Raw genomic sequence first — 23,320 nt, 5'->3', positions numbered from 1 at the left:
GTTAGCACGCAGGGCGAAATGTTTAGCGGTATTTCGTTTGTCTTTATGTTCTGAGTTCAAATTCCGCCGAGTTGACTTTCATCCTTTCGGGGCTGATAAATTAAGTACCAGTGGCGTACCGAGGTCGATCTAATCAACTGGTCCCCTCCCCCAAAATTTCGGCCCTTGTGCCTAGAGTAAAAAAAGAAAAGAATAGACAGAAAATCAGAGCTTGAGACAAGAAGACACTTTCGACCAATCAGAATTCTGTTTACATAATCAGTTTGATTGGTCAGCTTCCTCTGTTGGTAGAGTAAAGTGTCATCCAAGCTGATGTTTATTTTGCAACATTTGTACGTATTTATCAGCTTTGTTTTTGTTGGTTAGAATTATCAACAACTTCTGTTGTGATCGTGATTTGAGAAGACATACAGAAGTATGCATAATCTCTTGTGGGCAAGAAATGTGAAATAAAGTTTATTATAAACAACACAAACACTTCGTAATTTAATATCCTTCAATGTGATACCTGTTAAACAGAAATTATTTTTATTTAATGACAATTTAATAAAATTTAATCATAAGTAAGTGAAATCATGCTAAATACAACTAAGTTGAAAACCTTTTCCCATATCGGCCATTCTGAAAACTTTTGGGGGCGAATTTTACACGAGTAGAAGCTTTTTTAAAACAATTTTTATCCTGAAAATCATTTGTGTAAATTATACATGTGTGCAAATTACATGGGTTTTTACGGTATCTATCTATCTATCTGTGTGTGTGTGTGTGTAACCCAGGCATTGAACATGTGAGTTAAGCACACGCACTTTTTTTCCTGACTTTCTTTTCTTCTTTCTTTTCCTCCATTCTTTCTCCCCTTCTCTGAACTTTTTCTCTGTATCTGACAAAGGACTATGTCCAAAACGGTATACTTTTATTTTATAACTTACACCTTTATAACTCTTTTTTTTCTTTGAGTTTCAACCTTATAATCTTTCCTACTATAGGCACAAGCTCTGAAATTTTGGGGGATGGTGCTAGTTGATAGTAACCAATTAGATGCTGCCTTCTTGACTTCAGTGGTAATTTCATGTTTTGCAGATGTTTGTATGTGCATTTGTAAATCCTATTGCATGCCTGTGTATGCATGTCTATAGATGATAGGGTGCGTGTGTAGTTTTAGACTGTATATGTGAATGTGTGTGTGTACTGTAACCCTCGACTATCGCGGGTGTTACATTCCAAAACCCCTGTGATATGTGAAAATGCGTAAAGTGGAAACACTACTGTACTGTATATATATTTTTATTTTTATAATTTGTATATATTTATTTTATTATAAATGCAAAACACCACCACACACTGGCCTCCCTACTTTCGTTTTCCATACAGTGTGCACAATTCTTTGCTTACTCATCTACGGTACACTGCATATTTTCTTTTGATATATTTTAATTAATGTGTTATACAGTGCAGTACTGTACTGTATTGTTATTTGTTTGTTTAATTTTTAGGCATGAAAATGCTTATTTTACCACAGTAATAATTAAAATCTAAAAAAAAATATAAATAACCTATTGGTCGCAGAAACCCGCGATATACTTGAGGAGTCCATGATATAAATTTACATACATTAGCCAGAAAAATCTGCGATGTACTGAGGGCGCAATAAGTGAATTGCAATATGGCAAGGGATTACTGTATATATATGTCACTTTTAAAACTCATAAACTGCAATATTTTTATGCATATTTGTAAGCTTTGGTGTGTGTGTGTGTGTGTGTGTAACAGTTGCTTTGATAATATATCTCATTTGGAATGTGATGAGCTGGCAGAAATGCTTAGCGATATTTCATCTGTCTTTATGTTGTGAGTTCAAATTCCGCCGAGATTGACTTTGCCTTTCATCCTTTTGGGGTCAATAAATTAAGTATCAGTTACATTTATGATTGTGATATCACTTGCATTCTGTGTCTACCTGCATTCTGACACCAATGTTTTCAATTCTCACATTCACGAATTTTCTGTTTTTTGTAGTCACAACTTTTCCTGCTGACAAACTATTCGTTTTTCTTTTGTTTGTTCCAATTTCCTATCATTCTAGTTTTGCAGTGCGATTTTATGTGTCCTGTAAACCCGCAGCGAAAACACTTTGCTTTATTATATGGACAATCTTTTTGCAACTGCACCCCACCACATGCCATACATGGGTCTGCAACACTTTATTTGTCTTCCGACTTTTTTGCACTGGTCTTATGTGGAAACACTCTTTCCTTTGAAATACTTCCCTGTTCTGCCTTAATTTTAATATCCTGTCACACTCTTCGGACAATTTCTGCAATGTCAAATTCTGGTTCATTTCCAGTTTTGATTGAATTTTTATTCGAATTTCTGCATCTCTTCTATCTGTCAATCCTTGTGCAAAAATCAAACACTTGAGAGAATCCAGAGTAAGTATATCTAGCCTAAATTTCTCACATTCTTTATTGACTCTGCCAGTGTAAGTAGTGAAGTCTTCATCTTCGCTCTTTGCTATGTTTAAACATTTCCATCTAGCGACGGTGAAATTTATGTCGGACACTTTTTTGGCAATATGAAGTCACTATACTTCTCATGCTCTGCTGTCACTAGTTTTCTTAATACTAGATGCATCTTCATTTTGTCCATCCAATCCTGACATTCTTTCTCAAAAATTTGTGGAAATCTTCGAAAGTAAGCCTCAAAGGTTACTCCTTCTTCAGGGTTATATTTGAATTCACTTATAGAATTTGCTGCATGGTCAGGTGAAAATTTATTCTCCGGATTGGTTATCAACTTCATTAAATGTAATATTTGCTGCTATAATCCTTGTTGTTCTCACTATCCCTTGCGTTGTTGTTTTTACAACTCAGCTATCCCAGGTAACAAGTCTTCCATATTTTACGATTTTCGTAAGTTTGCACTACAAGATTTTTTTTTTTGAGGTATTTTATTTTCCACATGAATTAGTTTAAACTCTCTATGTGAATGTTTCTTTTTTTTTTCACTCCATGTAAATATGTTTTTCCTCGTCTCCACTGTTGTAAAGCAGTCTTTTGCCACTATTGTATCTGTCTTGTGACGACTGTTGTCACTCTGACAGATACTGTTATATTCGGAAATCATTGATAGAATGGTTCTATCTGGCACTGTATGACCCTCAGTTGTACAGTGTTATTATCCTCAAATGGTTGGATCGTTATAGCGTCCACTCAGTATGACAGTAGAATTACTATAACAGCACAGGCACGACTATCAGCACGGTCTACATGTCCATCCTACCTTCTCGACCTTCCCCATGTCGACTGGCTACTGGTCTAATTATAATGGCTGGCTACTACTACTTTTACTAGGAGGGACGTACAGTTTCACTATACAATACTTAAAACATTTTGGCCATGTTTATAAAATACATCACTTTTTGCATCACATGAACCATGTGTGTTTATAAATAGGTTCATTTCAAACAACGGCCTCTCTGGTTTTGCTGGTGATAAGAATAGATGTGTGTATTTGTTTCGGAGAAACATAATTATGTCCAGTATCAAAAATGGTTGTGATTTACTTAAATATAGACCCTAGCTGAAGCTCCTCTCCATCTTACCGCTTGTATGCAGCATACATCAACACGTCTCCGTTCAAGCATCTCTACAATCTCACTAGACCTACCTTTCAGTGTGCCTACATTGACAGTGCCAACTCAAAAAACTGGGAAAGGAATGTGGGAGGAGGCATGGGGAGGGGAAATGTTATTCAGTGCCTGAAAAGAAGAAGGTTTCCGTGTTCGTTTGATAGACATGCTACACCTGTTCTCACTTTTGACCTGTCATCATTCAAACATTCAAGCGTGTTATGATTGTTACCCCTACTGGGGGTAGGAGTAGGTGTTGACTGCGTTGTGAGTATAAGCATTATGGACATCATAAAAACGTAGATTTAAGCATTACTGGTGCTGCATATATAAGTACGTAAATCAATAAAGATAGAGAAAGGAGAATATGAATATGCCAATGTTAGATTAAGAAGGTGGGCTGCTAAATTAGTTGCATTTGTCCTGGGGGAGAGAGTTTCCGGTGAGAGAAGAGAAGAACAAGCATGTCCATACACACACACACACACACCCACATACAAGAACAAGCATGCATGCACACACACAAGACAAGCTCGCACACAAACAAGAACAAGCACACACACACACACACAGAAACAACAGGCATGTACAACCCATTAGCTTTCTCTTTCCACTTCGATATGTCCATGGAAATTACCACGTAGTTTGTTGACAAATTTCAAGTGACAACAAAAGAGCCAACACATACACACACTTACACCACACATATTTATACACACACTAAATGACTGTGGGGAAGTTGAATGATAAAGTTTGAGTTTTTCAACTGTTGTATTGTGACATGCATTTTATTGATTCTGCTACCAATCATAACACTAAATTCTACCTGCCTTACTTTGTCATATTGCCTTCTGTGGATGCTGTTAACAGTAGATTGATATTCCTATCTAAAGAGCCATTCACTTCTTAGTCTGCACAATGCTACTAAATTTATAGATAAATACCAGTTTTGTAATATTTTTATGCTTACATGGGCGTTAGCACTTTGTCTCACACTTCAGTTTGAAAGAGTAGTGAGATAAGTGCAAGGAAAAAAATCTGTTTGATAATGCTTGCTTTTATTTTTAAATGAAACTTAATTGAAGTTTAGATTTTGCTTGAAAAGGTGGTATTTAATATTTCAGTCTTTCACTTCTTTATTAAAATATTCTCAAAGCTTTCATCATCTAGAATATTTCTTCTTTATTTCTGTTCAACCTTCCAAAATTGTAATTGATTATCATTCTGATTTCATTAATTTTCACATAAACAGTTTTTTTTTTTTTTATGAGGAAGAAAAATAAAACAGAAATAGGTAAAATTAAGAGATGTAAAATTATTACAATGACCAATTAGCACTATTTTCCATTTTAAGCATTCCTTGTTCTATCAAAACAACCTGGGTACATTCTAAATGTTTTTCCTGTATTTCTTTTGTTTGGCCAAAGCAAAAGAACAAATGATTCTTAACGTTCACACTTTCTTTTTCAAATTCTGATAGGAAAAATATAAACCCATTTTCCCCAACAAGGCCTTTTGTTTCTAGGAATGTAGCATAAATGAAACCAAATACCCTGTTATAAGTAGTATGAAGTAAATAATCAGTATTTCTTTGATTTTAATTATTTAGTTTCCTTGTTAATTGCTAAAAAGGAAGTGGTCAGATTAAAGTATATAAATACTAAATAAAGAAGTTATTTTTCTCGTATATCATGGCATTAGATTTTAATGTTCCCATCCCCAATATATAAGTCTAAGAAAAAACAAATATTCGTTGAGGAGTTTAGCTTCTTATTAACCATATGAAGTTTATTATTTAGCAATTTTTTACTTTCAATTTTTATTCATTGACTTTTTTTCCTCTTTTATTTTTCTCTCAATAAAAGAATGCATTAAAAGGCATGAACTTTAGAAGAAAACTAAAAGACTGAGCATGAACCACCACAGATCATATGCTAAAATGAACATAACTGAAAGAAGTATTATTCCTGAGTGAAGCAATACAAGCAAAGAACAAAATAGTCTGGCAGATCATCTTGTGGAATACATTTGAGGTTTGGTCGGAAATATTTTGTAGGTTTGGTTGGATCTGTAAAGTGTGTAACAGAAATATGATAATTGAGGAAGTACAGTTCAGAGTGTCTCATGGTATTAGAAACCTTGCCTAGATTCTCTTCAGATTTCTCTTTCAAAAATTAAAAGATTTGTTCTTATGTCATCACGCAAGATTTTATAGAATAAATAAATACTGTAATATCTTTTATTCCTTAGCTCTCTAAAGTCTATATTAAACTTCTCTCTTTGTTTGTCTCTCTTCCTCTTCTGGTGTCCACGTTGTTGCAGTGGAACAAGTTAATCATTATGTATTTCAAAATTGTATCCTTGTCGATTTGATTTCTTCACATATTTCTTCAATTTCAGTCACTGGTTTTTGTGACATTAAATTTAATTTTCCATTCCACTCCCAGTAATTACTTGAAAACTATTCAGGGAGAGGGTTTTTTTAATGATCCTAAACAATTATGTTTATAATTATCTCTGTTTGAATTGAGTATGTGCATTGCCTTGTGTTTAAGACGTTTGTTCTCTTTGTAATTATATAGTTCGAAGTAGAACTTCAAATAGAACTGACTTTGTAAGAGTAATTAAGTAGCTGAAGAACTGTATGGAAGCCCATTGGACTGTACATGTTCTTCAGTGATAGACTCAGCATTGCCAATTTAGTTCTTTTGGAGCTAAATGTAGCACTTTTTCTTTTTTATTCATTTAGCTGTAGTTTCTTAGCACCTAACTCTTAATTTAGATCTAATTTTAATAATTTAATATCTTTTAGCATTTTGTTTCCATTTACACAAAACACTATAAAAATGCATGTGAGCACATTTGTGAAGCATTTTGAACATCTTTAGTTTCTGAGCAAACAAGGCTAAGCTGGTGCCTGGCTGTTCCATCGGTACATTTGCAATAGTTTTTAATGTACCAATTTCTTAATATACCAGTTTCACTTTGGCAAACAAGATGACATGGATGAATTCTGTTTCTGTAGTGCAATTAAGGAAAAATTATTCATACTTGCTACCCAATATCAGTGCAGTTCTTCATTGTTAGATGTGGTGAGTAAATAAACCCACAGTTTCTTGGTAACCAAAATGTTTTTAAAAATAAAAATTGAGGGGATATAGTTGCCAGATCAAAATACTGAGCAATACAAGGAACTTTTTAATGATTTGTTTACTTCATATCTATTAGAGCATTTTGGGTAAACATCCAACTGTCTTTTCTTTGGCCTAATTTTTTTGGAAATGACATTAACTATCACCTTGTGCAGATTGTAATTCACATTGTTAAGATTATTAAATTATTCCAGATCCCAATTTCTTTAAATCAATTAAAGATTAAAGCATGTTTTGGATTGTGAATGTTGTTTATTCAAAGTTGTAAATAATTCATGAAAGAAAATACAAAAAAAATAAAAAACGAAACTATGAAACATTGTATGTGCACATAAATACATATACACATAGCAAATATATTTACATATATCATCATCATTTCTATCATCATCATGTCTATTATCATTTTAATGTCCACTTTTTCATATTGGGTGATGTTTACTGAGGCAGATTTTCCACAGCCAGATTCCCTTCCTGTCACCAACCCTCACCTGTTTCCAAACAAAGTAATATTTCTCCATGGCTAAACACGTTCTTGTAGTATATTGGAAATAGATGACATTGCTTTTACGACTGACAATCATTTACATCTGTCATATGATGTCAAGACAAGGAGGCACATGCACACATACAAGCACTCACACATACGCAAATACAACAAGCTCCTTTCAGACTTTGCATCCCAAATTCACTCACAGAGCTTTGGTTGACCTGGAGCTATAGTAGAAGACATTGTCAAAGATGTCATGCATTGGAACTGAATCCAGTACCATGTGATTGGGAAGCAAGCTTCTTGCCACATGGCCATGCTTGTGTCTATACATGTGAGTGTGTGTGTGTGTGTGTAAAGAAGGTTCAGTCTTGTATTGTTATAATTTCACATCGACAATAATAACGAAAGAATATTGCAATTTTAAAACACATAAACATACATTTGGAGAATATTTATAAAAATGTTATATTTGGTACATGTTAAAAATATAATTTCATATTTAGCTTTTTTTGTTAACTTCAACATGTCACCATTTCATTTTTAGCACTTTCTTTAGCTCTAATAATAATCTTGACAAATTCAGCTCCTTTTGAACATTTTCATTTGGTAACACTGGGTAGACTGACTTGGTCACTTTGTTTATGGTTTAATATCTCAACCTACCTCTTGGGTATCTTCAGCTGAGTCCACTCTCTTGCAGACATTCAGATCAGGTCTCCAATCAGAGCATGACATGATATCTTGACCCACTGCTTCATACTACAACAACTCAGACCAGCCTATGAGAGGTATTTAGCCGGTACTGGTACATTAGTCTGCAGCTTGGAGAGCCAAGGAGAGGCCTGCAACTTTCTGCATGATCTGCCACATGTTAGGTGTTGAAGTGATCGCTGAGCAATGTGAAGTGAAGTGTTTTGCTCAAGAACACAATACACTGCTCAATCCAGGAATTGAAACCATGACCTTGCAATTGTGAAAATGCTAATTTAATATTTAACAAACGTACACAATACTCATAAATGTTGTTTGACCCTTTAACATTTACACAATTGCTTAAACTACATAAATTGAGTACCAATGGTACTAATTGAATATCCTGCCCATATATCATCAGTATAAAACTCATTTAGTAGTAAATTGCTCTATTAAGCTTTAGTGAAGCAGACTTCTTGTTAGCTGACTTACTGCCAAGAAGCAATCTACAAACCTAACCTACACATGTAATCCAGATTTAGATACATGACAAAATACAATAATTGTATCTTTGTTATCAGCCTTTGGAGAATGAGAGGTTAAGTCAATGTTTTATAGAATTTAAAGAGAGGATTATAAACTCACAACCTACCTCTTATGTTTGCTAATGACTATAAGTACATCAGTTACATGATGTTTCACTAACCACAGTAATATGCTTCACATGTCTGAAAACATAACAATGATATTGTGTTTCATCAACATCCTTGTTTTAATGTCTTCTTTTCCATGCTTTCTTGGGTCAAGCAGAATTTATTAAAGCAGATTTTCTATGACTGGGTGGCCTTCCTGTCACCAACTTTTACCTGTTTCTAAGTAGGGTAATACTGGAAATGAATGACATTCATTTATAACAATCACATGATATCAAAAGAAGGATGTGAGCACACACACATATGCACATAGTAGGCTTCCTTCAGTTTCTATCTACCAAATCCACTCACAAGGCTTTGTTCGGTCCAGGGCTATTGTAGAAGACACTTGTTCAATATGCCACACAATGGGCCTGAACCTCAAGCCTTGTGGTTGGGAGGCATTTTCAACCACACAACCACATGCCTGTGCCTGTGCCAATACAAATTCGTTAAACAGTATGATGCTAAGTAAAGTAGGTACACCAGCTACATGCCATATAAGAACTGTATACAAGATGGTATAACAAAAATGCAAAGATGGACAAGAGGACACACACACTCACATGTGCACAGTGACCTAGGAGTATAAGTACATCAGCTACATAAAAGTGCTGTTAGCTCACCAGCTGTATGTGTGTAAGGGGTCAGGGTTAGAGAATATTTTAATCTTGATTATCTAATTCATTTTCTAAATGTAGTTGTCTTACTTTTACTTGAATAAGATTATATCTAAGAGATATACAATGGCTACAGCTAAGAAGTATTTAGGATATATGATCATAAATCTATGACAGCATCTCTCAGCTGCTCCTGCTATTTATCAGATGAGACATCTATCTTATTTGCTTACTTATACTATCTTTCTTTGTCTTTATCAAAATGTCATGCTGTGTTGTCATATGTGTTGTCATATATTCAGTAAATTAGCTGTCAGAAATCAATTTGATTTATTTTGCATGTTATCAAACTCAGGAAGTATTTCTTCTTAGTGGCGTAATTCTTTGATTTCAGTTTTCTTTCTCTTAACCCTTCCCTCATCACATTTTTTGATTTATCATTTATGAAAAATGACTTCAATATAATTTTCTTGTTCATCTCTTCTCAGTCTGTTAGAGTTGCTCTTTTCTTTAATATTTATTAGTTTGATCGTAAGCTATTCAAAACAAATGTGTTACAAATAACTGAATTTGGCCGGAATAAAAGTGTTAAAAAATTTAAAGCTATGTACATACTCCTTTATATTTTGTAGTTAGGAAATCCATGGTTTGACTTTACTTCACTGTATGCTATACTGTGGGCATGTGTCTTCTAACAGTATCAGGTTATCAACCTATGCATTGTGATTAGACAGAAAATTGGTTGAAGTCCATTAGATAAACAATACCTGCAATTCAAAGAGCCAGCCTTATACTGTTATAGTGAGTCTGGCTGAGAATTACATTAAGGTACAACCATCTAGGAAATAGCCACTTTTTTTTTACATGTTTTAGTCATTGGACTGTGGCCTTGCTGGGGTACCATCTCTCTCTCTCTCTCTCTCTCTCTCTGTTCAGATGAAGAAATCAATCCCTACACTTATTATTAAGTCTGCTGCCTATTGTTGATCTCTTTTGCTGAACCACTGAGTTATGGGAACATAAACAAACCAACACCACTTGTCAGGCAGGAGCAGGACATATACGTGCTATGCAGTGGGACTGAACTCAAAACAACATGGTTGTGAAACAAGTTTCTTAACCATACAACCATGCCTGTATCTTCATCATCATCATCATCAACATTTAACATCTATTTTCCATGTTGGCCTGGGTTGGATGGCATGATAGTAACTGGCTGCAGCAGGTTCCTTAGTCTGTTTTGGCTTGGTTTCTACAGCTGGATGCCCTTCCTAATGCCAGCCACTCCTCAGAATGTACTGGGTGCTTTTTATGTGGCACCAGCACCAGTGCTTTTTACATGGCACCAGTGACCACTCCAATGTCTTTTATGTGGCACCTTGGTTTTTATGATCTTAATTCTGCTGTGGTGGGCAGGTCTTAAGTACAGCAACTGGCCACATATCTCGGCCCCCTGTCATCTCTTTCATAAGGTTCAGCATTTTGAGATTGACCTTCAATACTTTATCCCATGTCTTCCTGGGTCTCCCTCTTCCGCAACTACCCTTCACTTTAAGTGATTCGACAAGTAGGTGGTTCTATTGGTTGAATAACTGGAATTCTCATGACCAAGACCAACTCAAAATCATCACGCTTTCTCCTCATCGCAATTGATCTTGTTATCATCAATCCTAATGTTATCATATATCAATCCTAATGATATATGACATGCAATAGTTTTAGTTATGACCACTTAATTTATCAACTTCTTTTTTATTATCTTACTTCTGCTGCTGATATTTAAAGATCATAAACAAAATAAAGGATGTTTAAGCAACAACAATGAGTATATTTACCAATAAATCTCGATCTTTTAGAAAGCTGTTTTCTCTATCTCAAATGCGGTTATATTACAATGAATACTCATATGTGAAATTGCTTAAAACTACATATCTTTATTATTCATTTAAATTGTATTTGATAGCTAGCAATAAAAATGTACTATTTGTAAGCTATCCACACAAAAGTAGTGAATTTAACAGATTATAAGACTCTTGAAAGGAATTTTGATAATTCAGAATGATTTCTCAAACTGCTGCTACTTTTTTGAAAGACAGAAACTGTGTCATGTAATATACTATTCATGACAATATATATGTTTTTAAGACAGTAAGATAAAATTTGAGAGAGATTCAGGTACTATTTCTAGCATGTAAGTAACTTCTTGTTTCCTTCAGGCATGTTTAACCCTTTAGCATTTAAACCAGCCATATCCAGCCGAAATATTCTACATGTTTAATGTCCAAACTAGCCAGATCTAGCATCTCACACCTACCCTAGAATGTCATTTTGGACATAATCACATCATTGAAATCTCAAGGCTATAAAATAATGCTGTATAAATTCAAAACGATGTGAATAAATATGCATTACAGCTAACTGAGTAATCTGAACACAAAAGGATTAAAACTATGTAATGTATAAAAACAAAATGGTCTAAAATTATATGACTAAACAGCCAGGATGTTAAATACTAGAGATAACATCAAAACAACACACCAACTTCACATAGAGCAGAAATAGAACTCAGCACCAAGCAACTAAACAACAACAAAAAAAAGGTTAAAATAAACAATATAGATAAAGGGGAAAAATACAAACAAAAAAGAAAACAGGTAAACATTTCCATTCAATACAATCTATTTACTGCAAAATGCTATTGCTAAATAATAAATAACATCAATAACTACTTGTCTTAGAATTAGTCACTGGCAAACTCCTGTTACTGGCCCACAGACATGCAGTCACTTCTCTCTGGCTTTTTTACCACTACTGCAATGACTTCTGTCTCTCAGAGCTGGTTATTCTCATGCCACTTCTGCTTAGGCATTCTTGGTTGATTCATCTCTCCTCCTCTCACATCCCATATTTTGTCCCCTCTCACCCCACTGAACCTCACACTGACACCTATAGCCAATACTTCCCACTCAGAGACATTCTGGAATTTCATTCCTGCAGTTATCAACATTGTAACTGTTTAACGTGTTAGCATTTAAACCGGCCACATCCAACCCAAATGTTCTGCCTTGTTTTACATTCAAACCAGCCAGATCTGGCCTCTCACACCTGCCCTATAATGTTATTCTAAAAATAAACAATCACATCATTGCAATAAAGCTACAAGATAATGCATGATCAATTCAAAACAATATGAATAAATAAGCATTACATTTGGCAGAGAAGTATGAATGCGAAAGGGTTGAGTGAAATTTTAATGGCATCAATTTCACCAGTGTGAGAGGGTTTGTGGAAGTCATAGGAACTGTCTTTTTTTCTTCAATTAGCTAATAAAAAAAAGTTGTATATCTATACCCCAACAGTCAATAAATTTACCTTCAAACATTTCTTGAAAACTACCTCCCAAACTACACAAATAAGACAGAAACAGCAGATGCATGTCTTCCATCACCACAAACTTTCCACACATTAGAAAAGCAGCACTTAGGGTAGTGCTTCTCAACTATTTTTCACCTATGGACCTCCTTTGATATTTATTTTACTTGGATGGACCCTCCTAGCCGTTTGAGGTTTAAAAGACCAGATGATATTTCCATAATTAAACATTATTAGGAATTGTATAGAAAAAATTATTAAAATATTTTGGGAAAAGTAAAAGTATAAAAAGTTTATTGCAGATAAATCTTCACAACAAAATCTTATATGGACCCCCAAGGGTCATATGGACACTGGTTGAGAATCACTGACCTAGAGTCTAAAACACTCACCAACAGCTTCAACCACTCATTTCAACATCATCAAATCCCCAGAATCTGGAAGTTGGGAAAAATCATCACATTTAAAAAAAAACCAAAAAAAAAACCAAGAAAATTATAACTGAGGTGGCATTTCACGAACCCAGCATCTTCTGGTTCTCACCTCCAAAATTCTTGGAGAGATTTCTTCTAGACATCACCAACGCACATATTTCCATCTCTACCCTCACAAAATTGTTTCATCCCATTGCAAGCAACCACTTCACTACTTGTAAATTCCACACAAAAGCAAAATGTATGAGGGATCCAAACAGTTAAAAACCTCTCACATATTCTATCCTGAATACAACTGATATCACTGATATTTTGATTCAGTTTGCTACTGTCCATTCTAACCCAAAATATTATTTTCTACTTGAGACATAAAGGCCCTAAATTTTTGGGGAGGGGACAGTCGATTATATCGACCCCAGTACACAACTGGTACTTATCAACCCTGAAAGGATGAAAGGCAAAATCGACCTCAGCAGAATTTGAACTCAGAACGTAAAGACAGACGAAATACCACTAAGCATTTTACCAGGCATGCTAACATTTCTGCCAGCTCACCGCCTTCTAACCCAAAATCTTAATCGCCTTTAGAAACAACACAAAATGCTAGCTAACCAACAAGCTTTATGTAGTGTAGAACAACATATTTAGAATCTGCTGTTTCCAACTAGAATACTGCAAGGATTCATTATCCCACCAACATAGCTGCATGACTTTTCTACAATTAGAAAAAAGAAAGAGAGAGAGGGAGCGAGAGAAATAGAACCTCATGTAGACAGTATATTTGCTCTAAACTGCGTAAAGTACACCCAAATCCAGTCTCTGTTCTTATCAGCAACACCAGAGAGCATAAGATTATGTGATTTGAACTGACTATCAAACATAAAAGCATAAAATAAACTTGATCCAATGATTATGTCTCTTAACTTGCTAGTTATAGTAGCCAAATCTTCCTATTGGATAATTTAGTTCTTATGATACTATATCTGTAAAAGATGGGATTGTGACAACTGAAACATCTTTAATTATAAGCTTGCTTGGTTAGAACTAGCCCTGGAGCTAAACAACACCACATAGAGAAGAGAAAAAACATAAATTGTATATAATTTTTCAGTTTGTGTGACTTCTATAAAAGATATGGTGACACATAAATATAGATCATACAGATGGTGCTTTTGATCAACAGATAAAAGCAACGTTAACATAAAAACAAATATCATGGATTGCATTAGTCATGCTGAGACCTAATTTTTTCACCATAATTACATAAAGAAACATTGCACAGGCACCCTCTATGCTGAATAACAAAAATACATACAAAGAAAAACCACTTGGACATGTGAGGAGTGCTATTTGTTGCAGTAGCAAGCTTCAACCCTCACTGTCCCTGCTACTCTAGTCACAATCACTCCAAACACCCAAACACATCTGCAACATCAACGAGGTAATATGCGAGCTAGATATAGCAGCTAAATTTCTCTCAAATTGTATGCTATCATCCTTAGAAAAGAAAGACCCATTAGATTATGTAGACCTTGATAACATTATAGCTGAAGGAAAAACAATGATAAAAGCTAAAATGCTTATGATTATAGATGTACTCAGATCTGACTTAAAGTTGCTAAAACCCCACAGAAAACCCTTAACTCTAATATTACTCTAAAAACACTCTACTGCCTACCCAGTCCTTACAAACATTGCCCCACTCCATTCAATAGACCCAAACATGCTGTAACAATATACACACACCACCAATAAGTTCAGAATAATACCTTCACATTCTGGTAGTGTCCATTTTGCCTACCTCCTCTGCTATAGTGGACATCAGGATCTTCAAGCATACAAAACTAAATTGGATAGTGAAATTATTATATTTCCAAATTTTCAGTGTTGCATATATTAAACCACTGCATGTTGGAATGTGCAGTATGATCCTTCAGAAAGACAGAGGCTAGTATAATGGATTTCATCTTGTTATTTGTCTGATCATGTACATGCCATGTGCCTGCTTAATTGAGAGTGGCTATATCACATGTAGATATTTTGAAAATGGCCTTAATCAAACTCATTTTACATGCAGAAATATTCTTGGAGTCTGATAGTAAATCCTTGTTAGTAGTCAGTCTTGCTATCACTATAGTTTAAACTTTTTTTCTGCTTGTTCTCTTTCTCTCTCTTATCCATATCATATTTTTATTTGGTTGCACAGAGTCCTTTTGTTTGCATGTTTTTTGTCAGTATGATACTTATTTCTTGTATAGATATCCAACGCTGTAAAGAAAGTGATCCAGGCTGGAGAAATATGCCTCACATTGGGAGGTGACCACAGTCTTACGACTGGGGCTCTTCATGGTCATGTCCAGGTGCAACCTGATCTTGTCATTGTGTGGATAGATGCCCACGCTGACATTAATCCACCTACAGCATCATTAACAGGTCACATGCATGGAATGCCACTGTCATTTCTGATAAAAGAAGTACAACCATATATGAATGATGTCGGACCCTTTGACTGGGTTGAGCCATGGTAAGCAAAAAATAACCTTTTATTCAAAGCCCTCAGAAAAATTTAACTTCAGCTACAATTTAAAACTATTTTAATATTTCTCCTTCTTGCTAATGAAATAATACCATTGATCAATGTTTAAATACTAGTAAATAGTGGACTATTGTTAATAGAGGATGTGATTTATTTTTGAAATGCTTTTTATCTATGTTTATTAAAAAAATGACGAAATTTTCTCAAGGATACCCTCTACATGAAGAATATATTTAACCCTTTTGTTACCATATTTCTGTTGAGATGCTATGTGTTTCTTTCACTTAATCTTAAATATAACGAAGAATTTAGTGAAATAACTTTATTATCATTAAGCTAGTGTTAGGAATATAAATTGTGATGTTTGGTGGAAGATTTTAATTCAGAACTTTTGAAAACAAGACATTTGTACTACAGAGCCAGAGGCGGTTTCAGCCGGGTTGGTATCAAAAGGGTTAAGTGTGTGTTTGTGTAGTAGTAACATAACGAATCGAGAGCATAGAGTGGAGGGTGAATCTGACCTTTAGTAGGTATGGTGACAATTGTGGGCACATTTTGATCTTATTAGACCTCTGCAAAGCGTAAACTTATTTGCACTTACTAGACCTTAAAATGACTGAGAATGTATGTGATTTTAATAAAGAATGGTCAATTTTAAAAGAGTGAAATAGTTTGCTTGAAGCATTGTAGAATACTTAGAAAATCAATGTTATAGAAGACCATAGCACAACAGCTTGGACATAAATATCAATATTACACAAAATGATTTGCCATGGCAACCTAATGGACACATTTATATATATATATATATATTCTTTTACTTGTTTCAGTCATTTGACTGCAGCCATTTTGGAGAACCACCTCTTAGTTGAATAAATTAACCCCAGGAGTTATTCTTTGTAAGCCTAGTACTTATTCTATTGACCTCTTTTGCCAAACCACTAAGTTATGGGGATGTAAACACACCAACATCAGTTGTCAAGTGATAGTGGAGGGAGGACAAACACAGACAAACAAATACATATACACACATATATATATAACAGGCTTCTTTCAGTTTCTGTCTACCAAATCCACTCACAAGGCTTTGATTGGCTCGAGGCTATAGTAGAAGACACTTGCCCATGCAGTGGGACTGAACCTGGAACCATGTGGTTGGGAATCAAACTTCTTACCACACAGCCCTCTCTCTTGATCTCTTAATACCTTTGTAAAAGGATTTTTACTTGAAATCAGTGTCAGGTAACATTTCAATATCTATATTAGAGCTATTTTTTCGTATTTGACATTTGATCTGCATTGCTTTAGCCTTCTATAATTCCCTGATTTTCTTTGTCAATTTTAATTTTGGAATGTCTTCAACAAGAATTATCATTAACGTTAATGCTTTTCCTTTTCATTACAAGCTGAAATTTTAATTAGTTAAAAATGCTCTGGGGCTCACTTCATTATGTCGAGTAGCACCGACTTGACTATGTTTATAAATATGGATATATTTATAAATAGTTTTATTTTAATCTTTTTAGCTGGGGTTTTTTAAAAAGAATTTTAAAAATTTATTTTAGATATTTTTAAGATATGTATATATACAGTAGTTTTTGAAGTACAAACATGTCTTCTTGTAGAGGTAAGTGTTATAGGATTTGTTGGAATTAGGGATCACTTGAGGCTCAGAAGTCTCAAACACTGCAAAGAACAGAAAAGATGTTGCTAGAAAATTGTCAGAAACCACTGGGTAAGCAAGTCATTACATCTGGCTCATGAGAAAGGACAAGTGGTACAGCAAGAATTATCGTTGAGGATGGTAGAAACATCTGGCCCAGAGTCGCATCTCAGATTCAACAAAGCTTGTGCTGTTGAGAGGAAGTTTTGTTGTCTGTATCGGTGGGTGGTTCTGGGCAGCTCTGGTGTCACTGTGGAAGGGGCCAAAATACCTACTGAGCTACTTCACTACCTGGTGAGACATCAACTCCTGCATTTGGAGACAGAGTATAGCAGCACCCTCAGTAAACAAGTTCTAAATATTTAATCTTCGAAATATTTTGCTTAAACTATTCAACAATAAAAACAATTCAAGAAACTATACAATAAAGAAAAATTTATATCAACTTAAAGAAACATGTAATTCCTCTAATCTCTCAGGTTGTTCATTTTAATCCAGATCTGCAGCTGGCTTGTTATTTGTATTGCATTATCAAATTTTTATTTTCTCTGGATTAAGTTCAACAACTTTATTGTTCAGCAGCTTATTTTGAAGATATTTTTTATTCTTTTGCTGGATTCTGGCTTTGGGCTATGACCTTGAAGGGGCACTGCCTTCAAGTTTTTTAGTCAATTATATTGAAACCATAGCTTTTTTATTGATACTTTGAGAGAACAAAAGACAAAGTTGATTAGGGTTGTTTTTTTTTTTGTTCACATTATTATGTCAGCGTCTCTCATATATAAAGTGTAGACATGACTGTGTGGTTAAGAAGTTTGCTGTGGAACTGTAGTTCTGGGTCCATCCCATATATATATGTGTGTGTATGTGGCCAATACACAGGAGCAATAAACACTGAAGATGTACAGAAAACATATTCCATCACACGCCAGGGGAAAAAACTAGAAGTAGTTGATAGCTTCCGCTATCTAGGCGACCAAGTCTGTAGTGAGGGTGGTCGCTCTGAGAGTGTAGCAGCTGGAATAAGAATAGCCTAGGCAAAGTTCAGGGAGCTCCTATCTCTGCTGGCAACTAAGGGCCTCTCGCTCAGGATGAAAGGTAGACTGTATGATGCATGTGTACAAACAGCCATGCTACATGGCAGTGAAACATGGGCTATGACTGCTGAGGACATACATAAGCTTGAAAGAAATGAAGCTAGCATGATCCACTGGATGTGTAATATCTGTGTGCATACACAACAGAGTGTAAGCACCCTGAGAGAAAAGTTGGACATACGCTTCAGATGTGGTGTGTAAGAGAGACGACTGTGCTGGTATGGTCATGTCTTACATATGGATGAAGACAGCTGTGTGAGGAAGTGCCGTTCCCTAACTGTGGAAGGAACCTGTGGAAGAGGTAAACCCAAGAAGATATGAGATGAGGTGGTGAAACATGACCTTTGAACATTGGGCCTCATAGAAGCAATGACTGGAGACCGAGACCGTTAGAGATGGGCTGTGACTGAGAGGACTCGACAACTAAAGTGAGATGGCAACGATGGCTGATGCCAGTGTTGCATGTCCAACCCATTTAAGAGTAACCTTGATGCGTTGGGTGATATATGCTTGAGAAGATCTTTTGAGTCAAGTAAAACCAAAATTGTAGCTGTGGCCAATGTCCCTTGACTGGCTCCTGTGCCAGTGGAATGTAAAAAGCACCATCCAAATATGGTTGATGCCAGGTCTGCCTGACTGGCTCCCGTGCCTGTGGCATGTAAAAAGCACCATCCAAACATGGTCAATGCCAGTACCCACTGACTGGCTCCCATGCCGGTGGCATGTAAAAAGTACTATCTGAACATGATCGATGCCAGGCCTGTCTGACTGGCTCCTGTGCCAGTGGCATGTAAAAAGCACCCACTACACTCTCTGAGTGGTTGGCGTTAGGAAGGGCATCTAGCTGTAGAAACATTGCTGGATCAGATTGGAGCCAGATGCAGCCACTGGCTCTCCAGACTTCAGTCAAACCGTCCAACCCATGCCAACATGGAAAACAGTCATTAAACGATGATGATGATGATATATCTATACATATATATAATATAGGCACAGGCATGGATGTGTGGTAAGAAGCTTGCTTCCTAACCAAGTTCTGGGTCCAGTCCCACTGCGTGTACCTTGGATAAGTGTCTTCTACTATAGCTCGGGCCGACCAAAGCCTTGTGAGTGAATTTCGTAGACGGAAACTGAAAGAAGACTGTCGTATGTGTGTGTGTGTGTGTGTGTGTGTATTCATGTGTCTGTGTTTGTCCCCCCAGCCACCATCTCTTGACAACCAATGCTGGTGTATTTATGTCCCCGTAACTTAGCGGTTCAGCAAAAGAGATCAATAGAACAAGTTCTAGGCTTATAAAGAATAAGTCCTGGGGTCGATTTCTTCAACTAAAAACCCTTCAAGGCAATGCGCCAGCACGGCAGAAGTCAAATTACTAAAACAAATAAAAAATAAAAGAATGTTTGTGTGTGTGTCTGTTGTATCTAAACAGATATCTATTTATTCAGGAATCTGGGAGAGAAATACTAACTGTTCATAACAGACTAAAGTAAACTTACGTTGTGGTACCAAATTTCTTCAGTTTTGAGAAAGCTTGTGCTAGTACTTATTAAATATTGTGAATTATAATCAGAATGACACTATAATCTAATCCCTCCCTCCCTCCCTCTCTCCTCTCTCTGTCTCTCTTCTTCACTCACTCACTTTAGTTATTACAAATATTTCTGTATTCCATATCATGGAGACATCTGTTACAGCAGATTGGTTTTGGTGTCAGCTTTGTAACTTTGGTTACAAATGTTTGGCACATGGGTTGTGTTTTGTATTCTACTACAGGAATTATTCTTTATATAATTTATGATTTCTGTAAGTTAAGAGTATCTTGCAATGGGAATCTTTTGCATGCTTGAAAAGCCTGCTAGAAATACTTGACAGCTTCTGTTGTCTGAGTTACATAATCAGGAGTGAAGGTGGGTTTTCTGAAAGCATAATTATCAGAGCAAAAACAGAGTAGAAAAAGTTCAGAGAAGAAATACTTCTGCTAAAAGTAAAAGATTCTCTGAGTGGAAACTAGATTGTGTGGGCTTATATTCGAAGTGCAATGGTGCATAATATTGAGGCATAAGTATTGTGTACTGGGGATATGTGAAGGCTGTAAAGAAATAAAGTGAACATTCTCTGCTGGATGTGTAATGTTTGTGTGAATGACCAGCAGAGCACAAATGAGCTGAGAGAAAAACAGGATATAAATGGAATCAGTTGCAGTGTGCAAAAGCAAAGACTGTGTGTAAAGGAGGGTTGTGAAGGTTGGGTAAAGAAGAGCCTGTTGATCTAAAATGAAGAAACTTGTAGAAGAGGAAAACTAAGGATAACATGGGGGAAAAAGTGATTAGTCTCAAGGTTAATCTCAAGAGGCTAAACTTCCTGACAAAGATGACCAGGGATTGTGGTGAGGAACTCTGCTAATTAGAAAACCTATTGCTGTGTGGTAAGAATCTTGCTTTCCAGCCACATGGTTGCAGATTCAGTCCCACTACATGGCATCTTGTGCAAATGTCATCTGTTATATAGCCTTGGCCCAATCAAAGCCCTGTGAGCAGGTTTGGTAAATGGAAACTGAAAGAAGCCCATCAGATATGTGTCTGTGTTTGTCCCCCACTGCTGCCTAACAACCCATGTTGGCATGTATATCTCCCTGTAACTTAGCTGTTCAACAAAAGAGACTGATACAATAAGTATCGGGCTTTGAAAAAAAAAAGTACTGAGCTTGATGCATTTCATTAAAATTCTCCAAGGTGGTGCTCCAGCATGGTCGCAGTCTAAATGACTGAAACAAGTAAAAGGTGGCGGCGGCGGCGGTGTTGCTGCTGTTGTTGTTGTTGTTGTTGACAACATGAAATATATGTAGTAGTTTCCGCACATATTTCAATTCATGACATAATTAATGAGATGGAATTTGTGATGTCAATATGTATTAAAATGAAGAAGAGTTTTCTTAAAGGTTTAAATCAGACATTTTTATCGAAGTCATCTGAACTGCTGCAAAAGCATTTTTAAGGCCCCATGCTGAGGTTCATATGGTGACATTTTTCTTAGAATCCTTTTATCAGCCATTATGATTTTTTTTTTTTTTATCACGTATCTTTTGAAGAGGTGTAATGAGTATCAATACACTTAGATTTTGTCCAAAATTCAATTTTAGATTCTTTTTCTGTTAGTATTTTTGTAGGAATATATATATATTGATTACTTGGTTCACAGACATATATCATATGATTCCTTTATCCTCCTTGAATTTTTTTTTTCTGAGATATACTAGATATTCTATTAATGCCACTGTTGTTTGGTATTGGCACTTGGTTATAGAAAGATAGGTGAAACACTCTAGAGTCAACAAGAAATGCAAAAGAGAATCCTAAAGTTGAAAGATGGATAGCAAAAATCTATTAAGTAGTTCAGAATAGCATGTCATATTTACAAAACATAGTGTTAATATGTCTTATTGTCTTTTGTATGATAATCGCTTTGACTAAGAAGCTCTTTACATTTAATACAAGGATCAGTTGAAGTAACAGATTGTTCAGGTAAATGTTGGAACTAATAGCGTGACTTCTACTGACAGAGACATCTAGTAGATAACAACAAATAAAATGATGTCATGTTTTGAATTGTCCACAGGAAGATGACCTGACAAAAGTCAAGACAAAGATAACACTCTCCTTCCCCCTCACCCATTTAATCTTATTATTCAATAGCAGTGATTCCCTACATAGGGCATATGTCCCATCAGTGGGGCCTGGGAAAATTGTGTTGGAGAGTGAGATCCCCAATTTTTTTTTAGTGGGTCATGGAATTGTGAAAATCTTTTTATTACGGCAAACATACTACACCTATATTCAGCCTAGTCAAATCAATCCCTCCAGCCAAGCATACTGTTTGTCACAGTACAGCATTATCCTAATGTCTTAGTGTGGATATTTTTTAAAGAAAGTATATAATTGTGAAATATTAAAAAAATAAGTTGGTTTTTTTTCCCAACCACCAGTGGCCGGTGGGGGAGGGGTACATTTTTCTGGAAAGTTATTGTGGGACTTGAGGAAAATAGGTTGGGAAACACTGTTCTACAGCTTGTGGATTTGATGCTAAGCCCTACTGTCACCAGATAATGCTGGCAGTCTGTACCATCATAAATACTACTACCACCACCATCATCATCAACATCAATGGAGTACTAAGACTTCTTAGGCTGAGTATCTGAAATTTCATTGTAGCACTGTGAAGGAATATTTAAAGATGTTCTGATTTGAAATTCCAGTATTTTAGATTTGAACTACCTGCAATGGTAAGATATCCACATTCAAGGAATAATGTATTGGTATAGAAAAATGGCCATTTTCTTCTTGGATATATGTGCTGCTATAATTATGTTCCTATTGTAATTGTAATGATTAATTCTCAAGGAGACTGATAATTATTACTAATTTGAACTATCATTCAGAAAATAAATGACTTCAATAACTATTGAAGACCTACCCCCACCTCACTCCAAATTTTGGTCACTGTATTCCATGTAATAACATGCATACATATATGTGTGTATTTTTATATGCATATATACATATGTGTACATACACACGTGTGTGTGTGTGTGTGTATGTATGTATGTATGTATGAATGTGTGCATATATGTATATATATATATATATATATTATTTTGTTTAAAAGAGTTCCAACACTGTCTGTTTTTTATGTTTTATTTATATTCCTGCAGAACTAATGTGGGGTATAGAATATGGAATATACAATATATAATATAATATACAATATACAATATAAAATAAAATAAAATAAAAATGGATGGCACCATGAAAGAAAGTATTGAATGTAGATGAAATATTGAGTGTTCAATATAAAGGATCAAATATATAAATATATAAATATAAATATATAAAGGCGACTTGAGTTTCAGGGCTATTTCTCTTCGTCATGGCCGGTATGACAG

General features: G+C 35.4%; 1 protein-coding gene across 1 annotated transcript in view; it reads left to right on the top strand.

Annotated features, from left to right (window-relative positions):
• Positions 1-23,320, top strand: part of LOC106867578 (arginase, hepatic) — a 94,575-nt gene that overhangs the window by 41,133 nt on the left and 30,122 nt on the right. Inside the window, exon 4 of the mRNA XM_014912489.2 lies at positions 15,343-15,608. Within this exon, the coding sequence (XP_014767975.1) occupies positions 15,343-15,608 (266 nt within the window). The remainder of the gene's footprint in view (positions 1-15,342; positions 15,609-23,320) is intronic.

The sequence above is a fragment of the Octopus bimaculoides genome, chromosome 1 (assembly GCF_001194135.2).
Source record: "Octopus bimaculoides isolate UCB-OBI-ISO-001 chromosome 1, ASM119413v2, whole genome shotgun sequence".
NCBI lineage: Eukaryota > Metazoa > Mollusca > Cephalopoda > Octopoda > Octopodidae > Octopus > Octopus bimaculoides.
This window is presented reverse-complemented; position numbering and strand designations above follow the sequence as displayed.